Here is a 15579-nt window from a genome sequence, read left to right as displayed (position 1 = left end):
TGGTTTTTGAGCAAAATAAGACAATCCTAGTGTATGGTTGCAGCTTTAAAGAGAAATCTAAAATGTATGGATTGTCAGTTAACTTGGAGGAGTTTGGTTATTGATTGAGCACAGTAATTTACATTTTATGGAGAGGAATTCACTAGTATAGAGTAACTTGGGATACTGTAGTAGGAGATGTAACTTGGGATATAGATAGTGAGTGTAGTAGGGAGATTGCTGGAGTTATCTGGAAAATTGTTTGTACTGGCAGGAGGATCTTGAGAACTGGAAGAAGCAAAATGTTTAAGCTGCATAGCTGTCATCACACTTGCAAACTTTCTTGTAATCTTCTGTCCACTTTACAGATCAAGGTACTGAGAAACATGAAGGAGCAGGTACTTCTGGGATTACTGATCAGGAGAAGGAATTGTCGAGCAGTGCATTACAAGCTTTTCAGGTGAGACAAAGCCAAACTCTGAGACTTCTAATTTACCACATAACTGCTAAGTGGGCTTCAATAATTGTTTTTGCTGTTTTCTTAATACAGTTGCAAATGCATCAAGAGAATATTATATCAAAGTAGCATTAGTTGGGTTGTAAAACCAGCACATGCATTTTCTGTGTGATGTGAGAAGACTGAACGGGACACTTGAACAAGAGCATGTTTAATCTTGATTCTAAAAACTTAGTAACCTTCAAAGCTGTATGATGATTTAATTAGAAGAAGCAGGCTGCTATTCTGTGTCAGCATTGGAAATGCATGATCTCTGAAGAATTAATCACTTCAAACTAAAAATGTTAAAGGGTCTAAAGGAACCACATGTATTTAAAAAACAGCAAGGAAGCAAACCTTTTTGTGTTTTAGCATCATTCTTCCACATAAAGCATTATATATACTGTTCTGTCACTTCGCATTAAAACATATTCTTCTATGCATAACATCTACAGGAAATATTTACTGCCTGTTTTGTGTTTCTCAGAAGATTTTTTTTTTGTGTGTGTTAAAATTCAGGTACCCGGACTTCTGGTTTATTTCTTTCCTTATATTGTCTCCTATTTATATTTAGTGTGACAGGAAGTATAATTGCTTTTCTTTTCAGTTGTTGTATCTCTGTCTCCAAAATGCCTTGTGTTAATTCAGTTTTGGATATGTGAAATAAATTGGGGGGAAGAATTTAAATACTCTCTTTTGAGATTCCTGCTTGTATGTGTCACTCAGTACTTTAATTTTGCCTGGAATGTTGTCATATGAAGTGCATGCAGTTGGTCATTAAGCTGACTGTAGCTGATGCTGTTCACCAATGTCTTCTTGAATGCTGTCTAGCTCAATTATTCTTTTTCAATAACGTTTTTATCCCTGTCATTTGATCCTGAGAACTGAAGGCACATGAAAGAGTAGCTTGTTCTCCACCTTGCCCACAGATCTACATGCCTAAAATACTTTTGATCTGCTATCGACTTCACTTTTACTTTTATACTGGTCCAGTGTATCTGGTCTATCTCATGATGTTTTTCTTGCTTTAAGAACTCCCTAAATTCATGAAGTTCTGAGGTAGCAACAGATGAGAGCAGAATTAATCTGATGCCTTGTTTGCCAATTTTCTTACACTTGAGTAGCTGTGAATAGCGTTGTGGACTGTCTTGCATGCTGCTTTTTCATATTACGCTTCCAATTTCAGTCTTGATAGAATTCCCATAAAGTTGGTTATTGTATTCTAGATCTTGTCTAGTAGAGGGGCATAAAGGATGCTTAGCTGATAAAAAACCATCACAAAATAAGCTGAGCATTCAAAGGTTCAAGGTTTGTAGTCCAACCATGATTAGAAGCTGTGTTGCTGTGATCTGAAAGCTACTCCTGATGAAGAGAAGCTCGGAGCGTGAGCACGGGAAGAGAATCACTGGGAGATGAACTATCTCAACTTAAGAACACACCAGCAGTTGAGTTCCAAGTCCCCATGTTTGTGCACATGATCACTAGGCAATCCATGCTGTTGGTGCTTAGAGCTGTGAAAATGCCTGTCAAGGTCCTGCTGCATCTCTCTGTAGGTTGTGTGACTGTGCTTTCATGGGAGACTGAAGAAACTGGAACGGTTCCGTTGAGAGTAACTGCAGAATGGCAACTTTCTTGGGAAGAGGAGAAGGACCCCAGAACCCTTCTCTGTTGTATTCTTTCCTTAATAGAGGAAGTTAGTCAGGAGCCCAGGAGAACCTCTATGGAACAGAACTTAAAAAGGAGGAGGAAGTGGAGGGTGGTTATGGTACTTAAGAGCTTAGCTTTTGGTTGTGAAGCACTGACAGAGATGGAAATGAATCTGCTTATCTGTCTGACCAGATTGGAGGTACCCCTGATATGGAAGAGCTGAATGTGATTATTACTGTGTAGGAATTGAGCAGTTCAGAGTGAAGCGTCATTTAGGCTTAATGTAGTTGAAAGAGTCAGGAATTCTCTTTCATTCCTTGATGCCACTAAATTCCTCCTGTACCAACACAGAAAAGACCAAAACTGAAAGCAGGCAGAGGTGAGCCTTTCTGAAGTCTTTGTTTATTCCTGAGGTCAAAGAAAGGGATTTTTCGATTAAATCACACATCAGCAGAGCATCATGCTTGGCTCCTGGTTTCTGTTTAGGCGTGCCTGGGTGATTGAATACTTCATCCAACAGCTGAAGCTTGTAAAAATGTTTTTTAAACCTATACTGGGAAAGTGGCAACCTTTTTTTTCCAACCTATCTTAAGCTGACTTACATAGATTAAATTGTAATTCGCTATATATCCAGATGAAGTGAAGGATGAACATAAAATGTTGGGCTGGGACTTGTGTAAGCAACTGCAACCACTCAACGTTCACATAATCGAGAAAAGTTTATGAAAACTGAGGAAATAAGAGTATTGAAATTTAACACTTTTCATGGAAACATCTGTTTATAATAATCAACTGCATAATTTGTCCTTCCTCCACCAAATTATTTTTGAAGTTTGGATATTTATATTTAGTTCTCATACTTGTTAATCTGCATAAATAATGAAATGTGTGTTTAGTCATTTAGTTCACTTAACTTGCTATGGATAAAGGAAACACTTTGTATTTTCTAATGCATGTTTCTGGTATGTGTGCAATTTCCAGGCTGGAAACTATGATGCTTGCTTACAACACCTAAATACCCTTCAAGACATCAACAAAGATGACTACAAAATAACTTTGAATACTGCTGTTGCAGAATTCTGTAGAAGTAACCAGACTACAACGGACAATTTGAGACAAACCCTTAACCAGCTGAAAAACCAGGTAATGCAAATATATTGACATGGTATTTGATTTTGAGTACTACTAAGGATGGTGAAATCTTCCATGAAATAGGAGTAAAACTTCTGCCCCTTGTCCCTTGGATTTAATAAAAGAATAAGAAAGTAACATTACTTTTAAACATCTGAGTCAGTTTAATCTTTTATAACATATTTGGTAGTTATGTTTTTAGTTATTGTTGCAACTGATATGAGGTTATAACAGTAGAAAGACCTGCTGTGTTCTTTCAGTAGAAAGTTCCTTAGCCTGGAATAGTTTGTGAAATAATAAAAAAGTGAAAATATTATTTTACTACTCAGTTGACAGCTTTCTATTGGATTGTATATTTTTTTGCTGGGTTTATGTGCAACAACAGTAAAGTTTATTAGATTGTAACTCCTACATATCTTTAGAGAAATTCATAGTTTTGGATTATTTTTTTGTTTAATATCTGACACTTTAAAATCATAGGTACTGAAAGTCTGTAGTGAAATGAATGGGGGTTTTTTCAGGTTCACTCTGTTGTTGAAGAAATGGATGGTTTGGATGATGTTGAAAACAGTATGCTCTACTACAATCAAGCTGTTATTCTGTATCATCTGCGTCAGTATACTGAAGCTATATCAGTTGGGGAGAAGCTGTACCAGTTTATAGAGCCTTTTGGTATGTAGACAGAAAGAAGGTTTTTGTTCACACAATAACTACAGAAAGATCATTCAGTCTTTCTCACTGTCAGACAAGTGATTTTTTTTTTATTTGCCTAATATGCTTTTAAAAAAGTAGATAGGGTTTGGAATGAAGAATGTTTTACTTATATCAAGGACAACAACCAAATTTGGGGGGAAGGTACTTCAGACACATTTAGCAGACAAGTATAAGGAAACTGAAATGGGTTTTTTGCAACTTGAAAAGGTATTTATGTAAATGATATGTACAAATTAGTGAAATTATTTTAAATCTGGTATTTTGAGTCATTGTGTGTCGATGTCTATTTTTCAAGGGACTCACATTTTTAAATACCTGCACTAGGTCATACATAATTGTATGTGCTCATATGTGAATATATATAAAGTCTGCAGCTCTTATGAGCTATGAGACCTTGTGTAGTGGAATTGCCATACTTGTATGAAATAACTTCATAATCCCTGTTGAATTTTAGAAGTGAGAAGGCTGAAGAATGTGTGTTCTTATCAATAAATTAAGTAAATGCTACTGTGTTTCTCCTTCAGTTCCTCACAGTTTTCAGTATGCATAATTGGGACTTACTCTGTTGAAGTCAGATATATTTGTACAGAATCTTTTCAAATTCTGTGAGATTCTGTGTTTTCATGTGACTCTCTCTATTCATCTTTGGTGCTGATCTGCCTAGATCAATTCTCAGAATCTGAACATGAAATACTTGTTAAGCTGTCTTTAGTCTATGCTTCTATGCTGATGCCATTTGAATGAATGAGCTTTGTTTTCAGTATATGTACCTATCTACGTGTTTCACTATATATATTTATTTAGATGGCTGCATTTTTTTTTCTTATGTAATATATTGATTTTTCTCATAATGTTGCATAAATGCACTTTGTGGTAAATTTTTTTTTTCTTAGTCATGTTTGGAAGGATTAGTATTAGAGCTGTAAAATCATTTTTACTTCTTTGCTTTATACAGAAGAGAAGTTTGCCCAGGCTGTGTGCTTCTTGCTTGTAGACTTATACCTGTTAACTTACCAAGCTGAGAAAGCCTTGCATCTGCTTGCTGTTCTGGAAAAAATGATTTCACAGGGCAACAATAACAGCAAGAATGGAAAAAATGAGGTAAGCTTAAAATCATATGAATGCCACTAAAACTTTATCAGAAGTATGCTTTAACTCAATCCAAATTTAGTCTTTTAAAATACTTTTGAATTTTAAAACTCTGGTAGATCATCTGTAGCTTTAGACACCAACTTAGACCTGTTGATAACTGAGTTAATTATGTACAGCAGTTGTTTATTCCTTCTCTTTCACCCTTTTCTCTTACACTGAGGGAGCTAAGATGTCTTTGAGTCAGAGACAGGCATTGGAAAGACAGCTGTCTTCAGGGTCAAATATACATGGTTTTCCTTGTTTGTCTTGGATTATGACCACATGAGACCCTAAATTTGAGAGGGAAGGGTCAGTGTCAAAGAGGCATTGTAACTATGTAGCATGGGATGGGAAATCAAGTATCTCTCTTGCACAGTATCTGAAAGTATGAGGCATACTTTCAAGTGAAATCTTTTATGTGTCTTTTGGAAAAATCAGTAGAATCAGTAGTGACTTGGAAGTGAAAAAGGGACACTTCAGTCTTTTCCTGTTGATGGCATGTTACACTTAAGATAAAATATTTTATCTTTAAGTATATAGTAATTCTGCTAAAGGAAATATTAAAGAGGTACTCTAGAATGTGCAAATCATCCTTCTGGGTAAAAGAATTCTTCTCAACTGCAGAGCAATGTAATTTAACACTAATGTTAATATAGAATTTTGCTCTTCATAGACTGGTGTGGTTGTTTGTGGATTTTGATTGTTAAGTTCAAGTTACAATTTTTGGTGGTATGTGTATATTTTGATGTTAAATACTGTGGAATACTATTAAATACACATTTGTCTTTGTGTGAGTTTGAGTCTGTCAACTGAACTCAAAAGGTGACTAACAGTAACAGTTCCATTTTTTTGTTTGACAGTCAGGTAATAATACAAATAAAGATTCTTCGAATCAAAAAGCTGAAAGTGGAGCTTTAATAGAAGTTGCTAAGTCTAAGATACATCAGGTTAGTGTCTGCATATTATTTATACAAGAACATTACTTCAAGGGGTTTTTTTAACATGAAGTCCCATCTCCAAATCTAGTTCAGCATGAATTGTGATACCCCATCTATCCTTGTTGTAAAACAAAGGAATGAATTTATCTAACTCTTCTGTTTTGTACAGGAAAAACTGGCCTAACACACAACCCCTTCCCCCATTTCAGTCCCTGCAGTTTATGAAAATTTCTTTAAACTGCGGTTGGCTGCACTGATTTTGTATCTGTTAGACCTCCAACAGTCTAAATCAGCTGACATTTTATTTCATTGTACTGTTCTGTTGAAAAACACATGAAGAAACAGAATGCTTCTCTATCAGCATTCACTTACTGGTACTTTCAGTTTAGTAGATAAATATCTGGAGATTAAGAGGTTAGATTATTTTAATTAGTTTGTCATTTTAACTGCTAGTATCTGTGTTTGAATATAGAGTAGCCGTTGAGCAGTGAACAAAATGTTCATCTGCTTATTGTAAATACAAGGACTATAAATGTGTTGTTTTAAAGTCTGAATAGAATTTCTTTTTTATGAAGACTTTTTGAACAGCTTTTTACTACCCAAAATTGTATATAAAATATTCCATAGTAAATCCCTAGATACAGGTCATCTTGCAAACTGCACCAGTTATTGTATATTATTTAACAAATTTCATTTTTTAACAGTATAAGGTGAGAGCCTATATCCAAATGAAGTCCCTAAAAGCATGCAAAAGGGAGATCAAGTCTGTTATGAATACAGCTGGGAATGTAAGTATTCTTAAGGCTATTGTTTTTCACATCTAGATCTGTTCTCTATCTTAAAACTGAATTTGCTAATGTTCTTTACCAAAAAAAGGTCTTATTGAGGGTAGATGTCTGAAGCAATGCTTTATGTAGTGAGTTAATTACACTTTTTACAAGTGTAATTAATGTAGAATTTTCTTATTTGAGCTGTTTTCAGTTGCTAAAAAATGTCCTGTGTTGTTTGCGATACAAAAATAACAGTGAAACAGTGTATAATGAACAGGTTCAGCTTGCTTTTTAACTGAAATGGCACAAAACAGGTTTTAGTTTACTACAGATGTTATGGTTATTACAAATTTTGTCATTGGTGATTTAAACCGGTTCGTAGAAGATTAATTCTGGCATACACAGAAAGCACTTCCCTTTTGTTGCCCGTTTCAACAGCTGCTAGTTTAACAGAAATCCTTCTGGATCATGAGGTCTCTGTTGGCAGACCAGGAAGATTACAGTCCAGGAGTAATTGCAGGGAGGGAAGTGTGGGGAGAAATGTACTAGAATACAGGTGGAAGAAAGTTTGGAGATCCTCTGCACTTAGCCACTGCCATAACAGAGTTCTCTAGAATAACAGTGGGTTTGAGAGCAGTCATAAAGAGTTTGGTAATTCGGAGGTGACTGTTAATCATGTGTTCAACAAAGAAATGCTACTTCTTGAAAGTAATTGGGCCTAAGCCCATTTATTTTTAAAATGGCAGCAGAGGCAAGCTGTTTGTGAAGTGATTTAACACTAGCAGTAGAAACCATAAACCAAAAGAGGACTAACTGTTGTTTTCTCCTTCACAGTCAGCTCCTTCTCTTTTTCTTAAGAGCAATTTTGAATATTTGAGAGGCAATTATCGTAAAGCTGTCAAACTTTTAAACAGTGCAAACATTGCTGAACATCCAGACTTCATGAAAACAGGTAAAATAGAAACCCTTCATCCTGCAAATACTTAAATGTGTAGTATAATAGGACTACTTGTTGATATTGAATTCAATCATTAATAGATTACTTAATTGAGAAGGCCCTGAATGTCATGAGTTTATATGCTGGATATGTTTTTAACACTGTGGTGTTTTTCACTGAATGTTCTTGTAGACAATGCTGTGATTGTCTACGAAAATGGATTTGTGAAGGTGTAATATTTGCAAGGCTCATAACTGAGTCTCTAAATCAAGAAATGAAACAAAAGGCAACTTACTAGATCTAGAATTGAGATCTCAGACTGTACTTGGAGAGGAGACTGTAGATGTTGTAATGATCATAGAATCATAGAATAGATTGGGTTGGAAAAGACCTCCAAGATCATCAAGTCCAACCCCTGATCCAACTCCAGTTACTATATCATGGCACTAAGGGCCACGTCCAATCTCTTTTTAAAAACCTCCAGGGATGGTGAATCCACCACCTCTCTGGGTAGGCTGTTCCAATGCCTGATAACCCTCTCTGTAAAGAATTTCTCCCTAACATCTAACCTAAACCTCCCCTGCCAGAGCTTGAGCCCATATCCCCTTGTCCTATTGTTGGTTGCCTGGGAGAAGAGACCAACCCCCGCCTGGCTATAACCTCCCTTCAGGTAGTTGAAGAGAGTGATGAGATCGCCTCTAAGCCTTCTCTTCTCCAGACTAAACAACCCCAGCTCCCTCAGCCTCTCCCCATAGGACTTGTGCTCAAGTCCCTTCACCAGCCTCGTTGCTCTTCTCTGGACCCGCTCCAGCACCTCAATATCCTTCCTGAACTGGGGGGCCCAGAGCTGAACACAATACTCAAGGTGTGGCCTCACCAATGCAGAGTACAGGGGAAGGATCACTTCCCTGCTCCTGCTGGCCACACTGTTCCTGATGCAGGCTAGGATGCCATTGGCCTTCTTGGCCACCTGGGCACACTGCTGGCTCATATTCAGCTTCCTGTCAATCAGCACCCCCAGGTCCCTTTCCACCTGGCTGCTCTCCAACCACTCTGTGCCCAGCCTGTAGCACTGCAGGGGGTTGTTGTGGCCAAAGTGCAGGACCCGGCACTTGACCTTGTTGAACTTCATTCCATTGGAGTCAACCCATCTCTCCAGTCTATCCAGATCCCTCTGCAGAGCCCTCCTGCCTTCCAGCAGGTCAACACTCCCTCCCAACTTGGTGTTATCTGCAAATTTACTGATGATGGACTCAATCCCCTCATCTAAATCATCGATAAAGATGTTAAAAATAACTGGGCCCAGCACTGACCCCTGGGAAACACCACTGGTGACCGGCCGCCAACTGGATGCAGCTCCATTCACCAGCACTCTCTGGGCCTGGCCCTCCAGCCAGTTCCTGACCCAGCACAGGGTGCCCCTGTCCAAGCCATGGGCTGCCAGCTTTTCCAGGAGCATGCTATGGGAGACAGTGTCAAAGGCTTTGCTGAAGTCCAGATAGACACATCCACAGCCTTTCCCTCATCCACCAGGTGGGTCACCTGATCGTAAAAGGAGATCAGGTTGGTCAAACAGGATCTGCCCCTCCTAAACCCATGTTGACTGGGTCTGATCCCTTGTCCATCCTGTAGCTGCTGTATGATTTCACACAGGATAATCTGCTCCATAACTCTGCCAGGCACTGAAAGGCCTGTAGTTACCAGGGTCAGCCTTGCAGCTTTTTTTATGGATTGGGGTGATATTTGCCAACTTCCAGTCATAAGGGACCTCCCCAGTGAGCCAGGATTGTTGGAAGATGATGGAGAGCAGCTTGGCAAGCTCTTCTGCCAGCTCCCTCATTACCCTAGGATGGATCCCGTCTGGTCCCATAGACATGTGAGGATCCAGATGACTCAGTAAGTCACTATTTCCTCCTGGAATACAAGGGGACTATTTGGTTTCCTATCTGTCTACCAACTCCAGAGGCCAGTTGCCTTGAGGGCCACCTGTCCTACTGGTAAAAACTGTGAGGGAAATGTTGTTTCATGAAGTGTTAAAGTTTGGCTTCTATTGTATGTGATTTTAAATTACTTTTATCTCTAGAAGGTATATGTGGACATGCTCAGACACAGAACAGCACGTAAACGTGTAATTTTTTGGACAGAAAAGTTATTTGTATACTATAAGTATATCCTCTGTATATATACACTCACTGTATACAGTACTTAAATTTATTTGAGATTTAATTGACAGTTTAAAACTTCAGTTGAAAAATACAGAGAGAAAGCTGTCTTGGGTCAGTAAAGAGCTAGGATTTAAAAAAGTGCTTGTGCTGTAAAACTAACTGAATTTCTTTGCTACTTTGTTCAATGCTGTTTTTGTGATAGTACTATGAATTTCTTGTCCTGTAGGACTTTTTTTTACCTAGTAGGTATGGCTGCATAAATTACTGTTAGATGATAGAAGTTTGAGTTGACCCTCTCAGTAAATTGTTTAAACTTCTGTATTTTACAGATAAGTTTCATAGAAAACATTAAAAAAAATTGCCAGAGTGCCTATTTGCACAGTAGAATGTTCACTTAATAGTCTTCCTATGTTTTGGCTAAAATAACATCTGTTGAATTTGTTAATGATCTGTTTCTTGGTTATTTGGATTTTTAGGGTGAGTTTTTTTCTTTATTTCTTTTTTATCAATGGTAACCCTTCAAAGATTGTTACCAGCAAATAAGTTTTAAAGTTTAAATTTTTGTCCTTTATTATTTAGAAGGAACTTTTTACAGTGTTACCTGAACGTGATATATTTAGAAAGAGTGTATTTCCTGCTTGTGTGGTTGGGTTGGCTTATTTGTTTACTTTATAAAACTTAGGCAGGTAACGTTACTTGAGAATTTTGCTTTTACAAGAGTCATCTATTAGAAAACTTGAGGTGCTTGCTTGCTAATTTCTATGGAAACCTCCAGGTGAATTCACTTCAACTTGCAGTCTGTCAAACTGGCTTTATATCTGGCTCTCCTAGAATATGGTGCACAAGATCTGGAAGTCTGTGACTGCCTACATATAGGTCAACTCTCCAAGAGAACTAGAATGGTGTGCAGAAATGTATGTTATTAAAGCTGATGTGACACTGGGACGTAGTTCCTTAATCCATGAGCATCTCACTGAAGAACATGTTTAATAGACTGCCATAATATGCTGACCCGTGAGAGAGTGGTTGGAGCATTTCATGGGCTCACCAACAATTTTCAGTTTCTGGAAATGGTCTTTGCTTGTTCTCCTAGGTGAATGCCTAAGGTGTATGTTCTGGAACAATCTTGGCTGCATCCACTTTGCAATGGGAAAGCACAATTTAGGAATTTTTTACTTTAAAAAAGCCTTGCAAGAAAATGATAATGCGTGTGCACAGCTGGGAACAGGCAGCTCAGATCCAGGTAAGGAAGAGATTGTAATAAGTGGTGGAAGAGGGGTGGGTGAATCAAGAAAATAGAGGGCAGAAGGTTTCAGTAGTTATCAGCAAAATTTGTGTTCCATCTCTTTGTGGAAGACAGTAAGGTGAGAATTCTGATGATAACTTGATTTCAGAATATAGTTGCTATTTCCAGAAATACATGATGACATGGTGATAATGAAATATGTTCTTTTGTTTTTCCTGTTTTCCTTGATATTCCTTGGAGGGACTGGGACAACTATGTCCCTCATTTATAGACTTTGACAATAAGTTAGGGAGGAATTACAAAATAAAGTTTTTGTGACATATTTTGTATAGGTTATTTGTAGTCCTGCTGACTGGGTAGAATCGTCAGGGCATGAAGGATAAGTGGGGTTTTGTTGTGTTTTGTTGTTTGGTTTTTTTTAACATGGAAGCTATAGAAAATGTGGAGTATAATACTGTTAAATTAGCATCTGGAAGATGATGTGTTTCTCAAACTTTCCTACTGAACAATTTCCTACTTGCATGAGACATGTTTATCTATTGTTTAGTTCTATGGGTACTTTTATCCATCAACTTTTGTTGTAAGGATACAAAAGCAAGAAAATAAACATAATGAGTTTTCTTGCTTTGCTTAATAATACTTAAGTTTGGCTGGGTTTTTTTTTCCCAAGTAAATGATTTCATAAAATCATAAAATGGTTTGGGTTGCAAGGTACCTTAAAGAACATGTAGTTCCAACCTCCCTGCCATGGGCAGGGATACCCTCCACTAGACCAGGTTGCTCAAAACTCCATCCAACCTGGCCTTGAGCACTTCCAAAGATGGGACATCCACAACTTCTCTGAGCAACCTGTTACAGTGTTTCACCACTCTCAGAATAAAGAATTTCTTCTTAATATCTAATCTAAACCTACCCTCTTGTCAGTTTAAAGGCATTCCCCCTTGTCCTATCACTCCATGCCATTGGAAAAAGTCCCTCTCAAGCTTTCTTGAAGCCCCTTTTAGGTACTGAAGGGTCTTCCCACAGCCTTCTTTTCCCCAGGCTGAACAGCCCCAGCTCTCTCATCCTGTCTCATAGGAGAGGTGCTCCAGCCCTCTGATCATCTTCCCAGTCCACCAGTTCATGCCCAGCTGTGTTGTCCCTTCAACAGATAGCAGAACCAGGGCCTGTGAATGTGAGGCCGCTCCCATCTGACTATAGAGGGCCTCATTACTCAGTCTTCATCATTTCATGATCAAGTTATAACTTTTTTCATTTCTTGTTTTCTTTAAAATCATGCATTTCATTGTTTTTCCTGTTCCTCCCCTGGACCTAAGTGCAGCCTTAGGTATCAGTGTGAAGACAAGAAAACGTTTCATGCTTGTTAGCAGCAAAGTGGTTTTCTTCTGGAATTTCTATGAGTAACAAACGTGTATTCTCACATATCTGGGATTCAGTATTATTGTGTAACATTTATCTTGAGTGACAAGGAACATTCGTGGTTAGCATTTAATGTACTTCAGTCTTTATTAACAATACAATTAATTTGACACCAGTTGTGATGTGAAAGAAATTTGTTTACAGAGGGAGCCTAGTGAATTTCTGCAATGAAAGGGGTTTTTGGTAATTTTGGGGTGTTTCCCACAGCTTCCCTCTTCCTCTTGGAGTTATATTTTCTGCTCTCCTGAGTTGCACATCCAATATGATGTAATCCTTTTCTGCAGGTAAAAAATTTTCAGGGAGACCCATGTGTACACTACTGACTAACAAACGGTATGAGTTGCTCTATAATTGTGGAATTCAGCTCTTGCATATTGGGAGGCCCTTAGCTGCCTTTGAGTGCCTGATTGAGGCAGTCCAGGTATATCACTCAAACCCTCGTCTGTGGCTGAGAATAGCAGAATGCTGCATTGCTGCCAACAAAGGGGTAAGTAGCTTTGCAAACTTCTTTTAAAAAAATGACATGTGGTCATGGGTAGAATTGATACCTAGAGTTAAGCTATGCATTTTAAAGACCTAATATTGCAACACCTCTGTGTAAGTCCAGATTTATTATTTTTTGTGTACATGTATTTTGCATGTTTAATCTGAAGCTGCAACAGGTGGAGGGAAATCTTTGCATGTGATCTTCTCTTCATGCAACCAAAGCCCATCTAAAGTTTCAACGTTTCCTCACTCATTTGCCACTGGAGATTTGAGAGGGGTGAGACTGTGCTGTGGGTAGCCTGAAAGTGGCATAGTCTTAGGGAACGGTGATCAGCCTTCTCCATCCTGAAGCTCTTGTGATCACAGCTGATGGGGAACTGAATGTCTTAACTGCTGAGACTTCACCTTCTTCTGCAGGCAAAGTTGGTGGAAACCTGCTGATGGCAGCGTATTGCGTGTCCTCTGGGGCATCTTGGTTTCAAGTCTATTTAGGATAAACCCCTATGTTAAAATTCAGAGAAGTGGGGACAGGATTGTTTGCTCTTAGAAGAGCAAACTGCACTAAAATAGTATGTCTGTGAAACTGATTCCCTGTGAAACTGTAATTCACCCCTTATGTGTGGGGGAGTGAGGTTGTAATCTGTGATTGCATGATCCTATGCAGTTATTTCCACAGTGTGCCCATTTCACTCACTGCACAGGATGTGTGGGATTAATTGAACAAATACCTAAATTGAACAAATACCTATATCACTCTGTTTTCCCCTCACCCCCTGAATTCTATTTTCCTTCTCTGGGTGGTCTCTGTGCATTTATTTACAGCACATTATCAAAATCTTTCCAAATACAAAATTTGTAACTCTTCCCTTGGGAATTTCAAAGGTACTCATTATTTTGGTATCTCTATTTCAGAAAATTTAGGAAAGATATAACTTTATAGCTTGATAGAGATTTGCTTATACCCCCATTTCAAAGGCACGGCACTGAAGTTTCAAGAGTGTGGGGTCAAAAATGGGCTAACTTTGATTGTATATGTGCTAGCTGTAGTCAGATTGCTCAAGTTTTATAAAGCACAGAGAATGCAGGAAGAACAGCTTTCTTCATGCTCATTTTGCAGTTTTCTGCATCTGTCCTACTGGCTACAGGTCACACATAGATAAAGAAGACACATGTGATCATCTCTAGTGAAAAGCTGAGTATGAAAGAGCGGATTAGCTTAGGTTTTGTGGCAAAAAAGCCAGTGCTAGGATTCCTTTCACAAGGATAGTGTTTAGCAGTCTGGAAAAGGGAAATACAGATCATTATGGAGCACTTCTCTGTTTACTGCAGAGTAGCCAAAGCAGTTGATTATGCCAGACTCCTGAAGCTTTCTTCCTGCTACGGTCATGATCTTGTGTGGTGTACCAGAGAGCCTTGAATTCATGTCACAAAACCAACTGGTTGTTTCCTAAATGCATGATCTCAGAAGAAAAAAATTAACTTTGGATGCAGTTAATATTATAGGCAATGAGGAAGTGTCTTTAAATTATAAATTAGATTTGTAACATGACAAGTGAATCTCTAAAGTCAATACTGTGCTTAATTTGACCTTGTAACTCAATTTGCAATAATATTTCTTGCAATATATGTGTGGATTCATATTTATGCTCTGAATACCATGTAGAAAAGTAATTTCACTGAAGCTAGTTTTACCCACTTTAATATTTTCGTTTATAAAATATAGATGGAAGAATATTCCCTCTTAAATGCCTGCATTTTAAACACCTTTTTTGAAATATGCGCTTTGTATCCAAACTCATTGTATTTTTATTTGACATCAAATGCCATTGTTTCAATATTCTTTTTCACAATAGATTCTGATAAATTTTCTGAGAAGTGATAGCTGTTTAAATTGGAGATTTAGCATAAATTTTTCCTTACAACTGTGACTCTTCATCACTGATTCTGCTTACCAGTGAAGTTAAGATGGCTCATCCTAAAGCAACCAAACAAACCCCAGAGTAAATATGGTGTAGAGATAATTTTTGTGACTGACAATTAGAGTGTTTTAAGTTCATTTGACCCCCAGAATGTCTACATACTCAAAAATCTGTTAAACCAGTTAATTTAATGTATCTTTGCATGTATTGTTGTTCAGCTTCTTGCTCCTCATGGAACTGTTTGAGACCAGCTTTTTCGGAGAGCGTTTTGAATGCTGTGTAAGCAGGGAGAGAAGATGGCAAGCGTTGCAGTGTCAATTCTGAATATTACTTGGCAGATCATATTATTTCTTTTTAGATATCCTGTCAGTTCTTTTAATACGACTTGGTTCATTGTTTTTGTGCTTTCAAAACAGAGGAGAAACTAGGTCAGTAGGCTATCAGACAAGCTGTCAGAACTAATCTGTGCTTACACTGTGTGCAGTAAAACCCCTCAGCAACACAAAGACAATAGAAGGTACTTGATCCTTCATTGTACTTAAGATTTAAAACTGTACCCATTATTAATTCTTACATTTTAGCAGGGTTCAAGGTCTTCTAG

General features: G+C 37.9%; 1 protein-coding gene across 7 annotated transcripts in view; it reads left to right on the top strand.

Moving 5' to 3' along the window:
- Positions 1–15579, top strand: part of CNOT10 (CCR4-NOT transcription complex subunit 10) — a 35755-nt gene that overhangs the window by 5433 nt on the left and 14743 nt on the right. For all 7 annotated transcript variants that reach the window (XM_051788983.1, XM_051788982.1, XM_051788986.1 and 4 more), the window contains 9 exons: positions 348–439; positions 3104–3265; positions 3775–3925; positions 4923–5068; positions 5959–6045; positions 6741–6824; positions 7641–7758; positions 11002–11151; positions 12858–13060. In XM_051788983.1, the coding sequence (XP_051644943.1) occupies positions 348–439; positions 3104–3265; positions 3775–3925; positions 4923–5068; positions 5959–6045; positions 6741–6824; positions 7641–7758; positions 11002–11151; positions 12858–13060 (1193 nt within the window). The remainder of the gene's footprint in view (positions 1–347; positions 440–3103; positions 3266–3774; positions 3926–4922; positions 5069–5958; positions 6046–6740; positions 6825–7640; positions 7759–11001; positions 11152–12857; positions 13061–15579) is intronic.

The sequence above is a fragment of the Manacus candei genome, unplaced genomic scaffold (genome assembly GCF_025592945.1).
Source record: "Manacus candei isolate 608988 ecotype Guabito, Panama unplaced genomic scaffold, ASM2559294v1 h1tg000026l, whole genome shotgun sequence".
In the NCBI taxonomy this organism is placed as follows: domain Eukaryota; kingdom Metazoa; phylum Chordata; class Aves; order Passeriformes; family Pipridae; genus Manacus; species Manacus candei.
Note: the sequence above shows the minus strand (reverse complement) of the source record. Positions and strands in the feature narration are given on the sequence as shown.